The 9,183-nt window shown below is 52.9% G+C and overlaps 4 protein-coding genes across 4 annotated transcripts; 3 read left to right on the top strand and 1 right to left on the bottom strand.

Moving 5' to 3' along the window:
• Nucleotide 1: 1 nt before the first annotated feature.
• V1518DRAFT_321185 (uncharacterized protein) lies at nt 2-2,732 on the bottom strand. The gene is made up of 4 exons (XM_066901148.1): nt 2,419-2,732; nt 2,214-2,363; nt 2,094-2,165; nt 2-2,003 (listed from the first exon to the last, which is right to left on the bottom strand). The coding sequence occupies exons 1-4, from the start codon at nt 2,611-2,613 to the stop codon at nt 306-308; spliced, it is 2,115 nt and encodes a 704-aa protein (XP_066758908.1). The 5' UTR covers nt 2,614-2,732; the 3' UTR covers nt 2-305.
• A 29-nt stretch (nt 2,733-2,761) lies between these two features.
• Nucleotides 2,762-4,879, top strand: V1518DRAFT_419159 (uncharacterized protein). Its single transcript, XM_066904700.1, has 2 exons — nt 2,762-3,159; nt 3,208-4,879. Exons 1-2 carry the CDS (start codon nt 2,835-2,837, stop codon nt 4,704-4,706), a joined length of 1,824 nt encoding a protein of 607 aa, XP_066758907.1. The 5' UTR covers nt 2,762-2,834; the 3' UTR covers nt 4,707-4,879.
• On the top strand, nt 4,820-8,164 carry V1518DRAFT_320986 (telomere length regulation protein-domain-containing protein). Its single transcript, XM_066901147.1, has 4 exons — nt 4,820-5,675; nt 5,733-6,041; nt 6,091-6,177; nt 6,236-8,164. Exons 1-4 carry the CDS (start codon nt 5,021-5,023, stop codon nt 7,918-7,920), a joined length of 2,736 nt encoding a protein of 911 aa, XP_066758906.1. The 5' UTR covers nt 4,820-5,020; the 3' UTR covers nt 7,921-8,164.
• On the top strand, nt 7,916-9,172 carry V1518DRAFT_322354 (P-loop containing nucleoside triphosphate hydrolase protein). Its single transcript, XM_066901152.1, has 2 exons — nt 7,916-8,336; nt 8,388-9,172. The coding sequence occupies exons 1-2, from the start codon at nt 8,043-8,045 to the stop codon at nt 9,096-9,098; spliced, it is 1,005 nt and encodes a 334-aa protein (XP_066758905.1). The 5' UTR covers nt 7,916-8,042; the 3' UTR covers nt 9,099-9,172.
• Nucleotides 9,173-9,183: the final 11 nt, after the last annotated feature.

Genomic DNA, 9,183 nt, shown 5'->3' with positions numbered 1-9,183 from the left:
GGAGCGGCGGGCGAGAAGCGGCGGCCAACGGGGCCGTTGCCGTGATTTGTGATTAAATTGTGATCCACTGCGCGGTGACGTCGCCGACATATCAGGGGCTTGCGCAACTAGGACGAACACATTGCATTTAGCACCGCAGTCGGGCGGACACGCATGCAACGCTGATCTGGCTGCTCTGCGTTTGGCCCTGGCGCATGTCACAGCAGATCACGGATCACAGATCAATGCTCACATCACGCCTCCGCACTCTTCACCAGAACCCGCGGCTACAGCTAGCGCGCGTCTCAGTAAGTACTTTTCCACATTCAGGTCGACGTGCCCCGCCACCGCACGTGCGGTACTGCCTGTCGTAGCTCCTCCCCATCCAGCTGCGGGCTGTTGTACACGACCACTTCCGCTAGCTGGCTGCCGGCCCCCCGCACCGCCACTATCAGGCCCTCTGTGGTCAGCGAGGTTGCGCCAGACACGTCCACGCACCGCAAACCGCGTGCAATACCCAGTGCAGACTCCAGCTCTGCATCCCCTAATCCAAGATTGTAGCCCACTGCCAAAAACTCGAGCCGCCGGAACGCGCGTGCGACAAAGTCCAGAAACCGCATACCCTTAGCAGTGCTCCACGCCGCCGAGCCTGGTCGATACGACGTGGACTGAGCCACGCTATCCGCATTGTCACACGCGCCTGTGCTAAACTCGAGGTTTCTGCTGTAATGTAGGTTCAGGCGGCGCAGCCGCTCGCCGTCGCAGCGCGCAAGCAAGTCCACGATGTAGTCCGTTCCTGCCTCGCACCACGCCATGTTCAGCTCCTCCAGCGCACTGAATTCCATTTCATCCGCAGGCTGTGGAGCCATGTGAAACGTTGGAAATATCGGATCTTCGTACGTCTCGTACCACTGCTCTCCGCCCTCCGTCTTGCAACGCCGCAGCACGCACCACTTCCTACTCATCTCCTCCATATCCGCCCACTCGCCCGCGCATGTGTGCTGCACATTCACCTGCCGGCATCCCGCTGGCACCTGCACGTAGCAGTCTTCTAGCGATGTCCAGCTCAAGTCTAAGATCTCCAAATTCGGTGTCATCGTCGCAAAGTCCAGGTGCATCGGCAGCTGCGGTGCGTAGTACTGCAGATCCGGATGCATGATCATGTAGGTGCATCGGAACTCCCGTAGCGAGGGACTCATGCGCACAAGGAATGCAATCAGTGCAGCCGATATCACGGCTCTGTCGTTGTACTGCTGATACGGGAATCCGTATTCGTCCTCCTGGTAGGGCGAACCACCTATCCGCAGCACCTTCAGCATAGGGTGGCGGTACGTCGTCATCAACTCACTAAACACCGAGATCAGCGACCGCATCCGCGCTGTGTCGTACTGCAGTCGCAGCTCCAGCTCTTCCAGATTAGGAAAATCCCCTAACATGATGGTTTCCACTATATCTCGAGGTTCGTCAACAGGTACAACCAGCTTTCGCAACCGCTCAAACTGCTTCAGCATCACGAGATGCTCCGGCACTTCGGGGCTGAAAAGTAGATAATCCAGCGCAAAGTTCGGATGGAGCATCGTCAACGACACCAGATTAGGCAAGCGCGGATGACTTTTGCATTCCCGGACTCGGCCACTCGGTCGTCCACTCGAACTTCGCAATAATGGCACGCCTCTCAGGAGCTCCGCTATCCGCTTAAGGTCACTAAGCACCAAATTTCCCACCACAAGCTCTTCCAGCGAGTCGTTGCAATACTCGAGAATGTCGACAAGCATCTCGTACGGCACCGGCCACCTGCTCTCCCGCAGATCCAGCAGTCGTAGCTTCCGCAATGACACCTGCATCATTTCGCGTATGCCCTTGCTCACCTCCATCAGAGGATATCGATTCAGTCCCGGCAGTTGATCTGCAATCAGTATCCACAGTTCCTGCGGCAAACACAGCATCTGCTTCGCACTGCTGTCTTCAGTCGTTGGCTCATCGCTGACCTCTCTATCGGCGATAATCTTTCCCAGTCTGCTGATCTATGTCTGTGTCAGACCACGTCTTACGCTTAACGTCGCGTTGACGCTTACAACCCTGGATCCTTCTTGTCCTGACAGACGTCTACTTGCCCGGGTCATAAAGTATCTCGTCGCTCGCACGTCGCCCAGCTGGTCGCAGCACTCCGCGGCAAAATCGTAGCTCTGGAGCATGTTAATTTCACACCCTCTCAATGAGCACAGCACGCACACCTTCACCGAGTCCCCATCTGTCCAGCACATTTGGTACGCATCCAGCAATGCAAACTTCGCCGCGCCGCATGCAATTGCCGCCGTTCCGCGCATATTCAATGTCCTCGCAAAGTCCGTCGTCTTCAGCTGCGCATGATTCCACTCAAGGCCCTTGACCAAATTAACCTCTGTTCGCAGCAGTACCTACTCCCTGCAAGTAGCGTACCATCGTAAGTAGCGAGTATGCGACCTCGTAGGATCCCGTGCTCAGTGCTGTGGTGCCCAGCTCGATGTAGTGTCCGTCGAAATCATCGGTGTCGAGAAAATGCACTTCCTCCAGTAATTCGACGTCGATTCCTTTGCACTCTTCGCTAAATATGTACCGCCAGTCAGTCTTATTGAAGCGATCCAGTTCCTCCATCGTTGTACGGCACCACGCTTGTGTCCGCGTCGACCATGGTTGTTCGCTCTCTGATCAAGACCGTCCTCGAGGTCGCGTCTGCACACGTGACCATCCATGACGTAGCACTGGCTGAATAATTTCTGCTCGCGTACGGTCCTTCATCTTTCCTCGTCGCCACCGTCCCATCTAGAGCCCTCTTCCTGGCTGCATACCCTTCATAGAACTGCTGCATCGTTAATATGGCGTCCCATCTTGTGCCTTTTTACGTCTACTCGCTCCCCGAAGCACTCGTCCCCACTCTCGAGCCGCTCACATTCGATACAGCTGTCGCACCAGATCCCTCGCGGCTGACCTCGTCATCTGAACAGCAATTAACTTTCGAGGAAGACACCACAAGCGAAGTTTCCACAGACGATACTAAATGCAGTGTTTGTTCTATTGCACTGCCGATTACAGTCGAGCGGAGGATACATTACAAATCCGATTTGCACAAGTTCAACCTCAAACGCAAGATCAGAGGGCTTGCCGTTGTCGACCAGAACGAGTTTTCAAAGCTCATAGATGGTCAGTATGCTACTGCAATTCTACTTCTCATATCTGACATCTATGCAGACGATGACTCCTTATCCGGCTCGGATAGCGCCAGCTCCGAGACCTCCGACATCGACTACGTCACAGATCTCATAGGCGGCACAATGCTTGAAATGATCCCCGAATCTGACGACGACGAACAAGTCCCTAAACACTCTCCGTTTTACACATTTTCCTCGAAACTCCTTCCTCCTGAGTCTGTTCTGGCGATATACTCCTGCCTATTCTCCCCGCTTGCGGACAACGCTGCTCCTCTCGACATGGTAAAGTCTCAACAGCTCACTCCGACTGGCAAGCAGGGCCAGGTACAGCACTCTGAAAGCACGCCAATTTCGGCCATTTTCTTGCTTGGAGGCGGTCACTTTGCGGGATCGATCATCTCGCACGCGATCAACTCGCAGAACAGGGGCGATCTTGTCGTCCTCGTTGCGCACAAGACTTTTCACCGGTACACGACCCGCCGAAAGCAAGGTGGCGCACAGAGTACGAGTGATAATGCTCACGGAAAAGCACACTCTGCAGGTTCGAATTTGCGTCGGTATAACGAGGCTATGCTGGAGAAGGAGGTGCGCGAATTGCTTGTCGAGTGGAAACCGTATCTGGATTGCGCGGTCAACATCTTCATTCGTGCGAATGGACGGCAGAATCGGTCTATCCTTGTGGGATACAACGATGCTGTCATTGACAAAAAAGATGCCCGTGTCAAAACAATCCCGTTTTCGACTCGCCGCGCTACCGGTAGCGAAGTCAAGCGAGTATGGCTTGAGCTCACCCGTCCAAAGATTATGAATGTCAACTTGTTCATTCCAGTTCAGTCGAAGTCGAAATCGAAGCCAAAGCGAGTTGCGATTGCTGAGAACACATCACCAGAGCCCGAGATTTCCGAAAACGAACTTCACACGTCACAAATTGTCGCATTTGTGAAGAAATCACGAACGAATCCACTAGCTGCATATCTGACCGCGAATGACCTCAGCCCGAACTTCCGCCTTGAACCATTTGCACAGTACTACCACACGCCAACCGCGCTGCATCTCGCGTCCTCACTTTCGCAAGCACGCATGGTCCAATTTATAATGACAACGTTGCATGCTGATCCCACGTGCAGAAACGATGGAGGTCGTACGGCGTACGACCTCGCCGGCGACCGCGCCACCCGCGACGCGTTTCGTCTTGCCCGTGGCGACCTCGAGACTATGGATCCCATTGCTGTGAACTGGAAAAAATCAAATATCCCGGCTGCGCTCTCCAAGTCGGACATTGCCGCGCGCGATGCGGCGGAGAATGCAGATGCGGCGCGCGAACGTGCAGAAGCTCTACGCCAGTTCGAGGAGCAGCAGCAGAAGCAGAAGACGTTGAGGGGTGGCGGTAAAAAGCTGGCTAGTTCTGTTATAACTGCGACGGGGCCTTCGTCACAGCAGATGTTGGCTGGGTTGACGCCTGAGGCGAGAATGAAGATCGAGCGCGAGCGGCGGGCGAGGGCGGTTGAGGCGCGCATGAAGTTGCAGGGGAAGAGTTAGGTGTTTGTTTGTGGCTGATTTGGAGTTTTCTGGGTGCAGTTTTGGTGAATAGACTCATAAGTTGCATTGACTCGTTGGGTAGAAAAGGTTGTGACCTTCGTGGAGGTTGGGTTTCGCAGTTGGGCAAACTTCCCAGCTGGCGTACAGAGAGCTTCGATACTTCTCGGCCAAAAGCAGCTCAACGATTTTGGGCAGTACTTCCGTTAGATCAAACGAAGTTTACGACCTAATCGTGCTACTGTCATACTCTATTCCACAAATATCTCTACCCTACGGCCCTTCGACGAAGTGACGCTAGATGTCTGCCATTCCCAATGGAAGTTCACACTGCCACAATCCCTCCGACGCTTCTCGACCGCTTGAAGTCCGCTACCGACATCTCCACAGTTGCTGATGTCCTGCATGATTACGCAAAGCAATTTGACCCCGCAACGTCGTCACCGACAACCGTCGCTGCAGTGGTAGCACAGTTGCTAAGCACGACGCTGCCCGAGCTCTACGACGGTCTTGCCACGCACCAGGCTGCGAAACGAGATTTAAGAGCTATTTTCACATCGGTGATCGGCATTGGTAGTCTATTGTCCAATTTGAACAGATGTCTTGATGCGCTGGAGAAGTTACCGCACGACGAGGGAGTCAAGCATCAGGTTTTAGTGTCACTTGGTCTGCTGAGCGAAGTTGTGGTGCCCGGCGTGCTAGGTGAGCTGTGGGCCCAGATCCGCGACACGAGCAGAGAACAGCTTTACTGGAACGAAATCTCGTCCTTCTTCGTAGGCGGAAAAATTGTTACGGCCGCAGCTCGTGCTCACGCTTCCAAGGTGCAAGCAGGAGCTTGGGAATGGATGGCGCATGGTGACAGGATGACAGTATTATTGGCGAAAGAAATTGTATCTTGCTTCACAGCTGATGTCGCACCTGCATCAAAGTTGGCAAAGTTTTGCGCAAGTTTGCTGGGGATGGGGTATCCAAGTAAGTCCAATAATAGGGAATGAGGCGGTTAGCGATGATTTACTGACACCTGGACAGAGCAATTTTTCCAATACATGCTGGTCAAGGAACGCTTCGAGTTGGTCGTCACCATATCTCAGCACATGCAAGCACTCGACACGACGTCATTCGTTCTCCACCTCTTACGATACCTACAACTCTCATACTTCGAATCCGTGCAAGAAGCACCTGCTTCTGTGGCCACGAAGAACAAGGTGTTTGCCGTCGCGGCGATATTAGTGCGACTAGTCTCACCAAGCTTGGACGGGTATATATTGAAGCAGCTGCAGATCGGATTGGGCAACCAGTTACTACGAAGGACAGTTGTCGCATGGCTTGTGTTTCACGGTATGTCGATGCTAGTTGGTGTTAGAGTGACGAGAGCTGACCGCAATAGGACTTGATGCGACGGCATTTGATTCTACGTTGAAGCAATGGGCAGATAAGACTGTTATTAGGAATGTCCAGATCACTCGTCAAGAAAGTATTACACCAGGTTTCTTCGCTGCTTTCTGTCTGCCTTTGCTAATGCTGCCATATAGTACAGACAGAACTCCTATTTCTCATGCTACCTCGTCTTACAAGTGCGCACATTCACCGAATCGCACAATCCGCCGCATTTCTAGACGGGGTTACCAACCGCCTCGAAGCAACTTCCGCGAATCTCCGCTTCATGGGTATGAGTCTCGCGATGGCCATCAACGTGCGCGACCAGGATAACCCTGCGCAGCTCAACTTTGGAGAGGTTCCTGGCTTCACTGACGCATACTTGCGGTGGGAGAGCGTGTCAGAGTTTAAAGATGTGTCGGCTGAGGGCGGGGATAGAGAATTTTGGCGGTATTTGGAGACTACTGAGGATGCAAGTAGGATTGTCCAGAAGCTTACACACGTTGTGGAGGAGATTAAGTGTGAACCTCGGGTATCGTTTCCAGAAAGCGGTGCATCTGAAGAAGACGAGGATGATTATGATGATGATGATGATGATGACGATGATGATGATGGCGACCACGATTTTCATGCTTACGATATTGACGACGACGGCTCAGATGACTCGGACGACGATCCGACTCTTCGGCGCGACAGGGTTACCATTCCAATTTATCTCATCGATCTAATATCCTATTTCCGCGAACCAGACCAATCCAAAGCGATCACTCGGACCAAGCTGGCTCTCATGCACGCTGCAAAGCTCATTCTCCGCAAAGCCTCCTATGGCACTGAACTTGCCGACACGAGTTGCGAACTCGCGCAGATCATGTGTGGCTTGAAAAACACGTACAATTTCCCGAACTTCGAACAGAACAAGCTCAACGCGATGGTCGCGCTTGTGGCGACGGCACCAGAGAATGTTGGTCCATTGCTTGCAGAGAATATCACGTTTGGCGATTTTTCGATGCAGGAACGGCTGGTTATGCTGTCGAGTCTTGCGCTCGGTGCGATGCATATCAGCGGTAAACAGATTTATAATTTTTTAGACGTGGCGCCCAACAGTCTGTTCACGAGCGAGCTTCTCCCTGACCGTGCGCACGAGCTGTTTCTGTCAGAGAGCGACGACATGCCACGGGAGTACAATAACCTCGGCGTACTACAAGTCAACGCTGCGGCACTACAAATTCAAAAGGGCGTAATTGCGACTAGTGTTGCAAAAGCAGCGGAGGAGAATGCAATTGCCGAACGCGGCGTGCTGCGCGTTTCACGGCGCTTGCAGGTCGAGCGTGAGCGGGAGATACAGCGACAGCAGCCACATGTTGTGGCGGTGACGAATCGCATAGGCAGTGTTGCTGGTCGCAGTCTGTTTTTTCCGCTAGCGGCACATTGGCGGTATTTCACAAAGAGTGTTTCGCGGAATTCATACAATATGATGCTGGTCGCGCACTATATCAAGACACTTGGTTTAATACTCAGTGCAAGCTATCCGGCTTCCCCGGAAATCTACGATATGTCCTCGGAGCTATTAAGCATTTTATCTACAATCCGTCTGGATAGTGCGGAGTCCCTTATTCTCGACGCGGTTCTCACGGGTGTGCTCGTCGTAATTGACGTCAATGACGATGAGGAGATGTTGATCACTAACTTCTCGCGGCAGCTGATTGACATGAAGGACTTTTTTGAGCGCACGTGGGAGAGCATACCGGACGTTAACACAAGCAGGATGGCGGCGGGCGCGGTAATCAGGATACATGAGCTGCTGACAAAGTGGGAGCGGCGGCTACTAGGGGAGTATTGATGAGCTAAGAGGTAGTGACCGGAGGAAGGATATCGGGTTAGGGTTATGTATATCGGATTTATTTTATTTTCGTCGCAATTCACTTTAGTTCACCAGACTATATCTAGACGCTGAAGCACACGATGACAGTGCGCCCAGTAATGGAAGCAGTCACTGCGACAGCCTCAGCAGTGTCATCGTTTGTACCGCGTGCGTTGTTTCCACCACATCGCCTACCACGGTCATACTTCCTGGGCCACCATGCAAAGACTATTCGACTGATGCGAGAAATGGTGGACCAAATCGACCTCGTTTTCGAGGTGCGCGACGCACGTGCGCCGTTCACCACACGGAATGCCGTGTTTGAAAGTATCGTTGCATCGAAATCGAGGATTATAGTATACACCAAGGCCGATATCAGCGCTATTGACCCAAAGGTGAGTCTGCACACGTTGCTCAAGTTTCATAGCTTGCTAATCAGCAAGAAGATATTTGAGAAATGGCATCCGGATGGAAAATATTGCATTGTGGATAACGGAAGGCCGGAGTCTGTCAGGAGACTACTTGCTGTCGCGAAAGAGCACGCGAAGGGTCGCGAATCGTTCTATGGCGTCAAGGCATTGATCATGGGCATGCCGAATGTGGGTAAATCTTCGCTGCTTAATACGCTGCGCTACGCCGGAATGCATGGCGGCAAAGTTGCGCGCACTGGCGCCCTCGCTGGTATCACGCGCGCTATTCCGACCTTTGTCAAGGTACTCACAAACCCTGACGTCCTCGTGTACGACACTCCCGGCGTGAGTCTGCCGAGTGCGATTGGGGCCAACGATATGCTTGTGCTGTCGGCGCTGGGATGCACGAATCCCGCGCTGGTGGATCATATTATTCAGGCAGATTTTTTACTCTACCATTTAAATAAGTTAGATCCGAGCTTGTATGCGAAATACTCCCCACCGACGAACGATGTCGAGGAGTTTCTGGCTGCGTACTGCAATCGCATGGGCAAACGGATAAAGGGCGGTTATCCGGACTTTTCTGGCGCGTCAGCACAGTGGCTTGACCGATGGCGGCGTGGACTTGAAGGAAAAATTGCGTTTGACGATTTCAGGAATCCGGACGCGTGCAAAATATGGGAGTACGAGCAGTCGAAGAAGATGGAGATGCAGAGGAAGACTATGCAGAAGTTCCGGGGTACGTAGGACGACAAAGGTGTTGAATGTACGATACTGTGGGCACATAAAGACCGTGTTCATGATGTAAATACGCGAGACGGAGTTTGGCATA

Source organism: Limtongia smithiae (genome assembly GCF_038497785.1).
Source record: "Limtongia smithiae strain NRRL Y-17922 unplaced genomic scaffold V1518scaffold_8, whole genome shotgun sequence".
Taxonomy (NCBI): domain Eukaryota; kingdom Fungi; phylum Ascomycota; class Lipomycetes; order Lipomycetales; family Lipomycetaceae; genus Limtongia; species Limtongia smithiae.
This window is presented reverse-complemented; position numbering and strand designations above follow the sequence as displayed.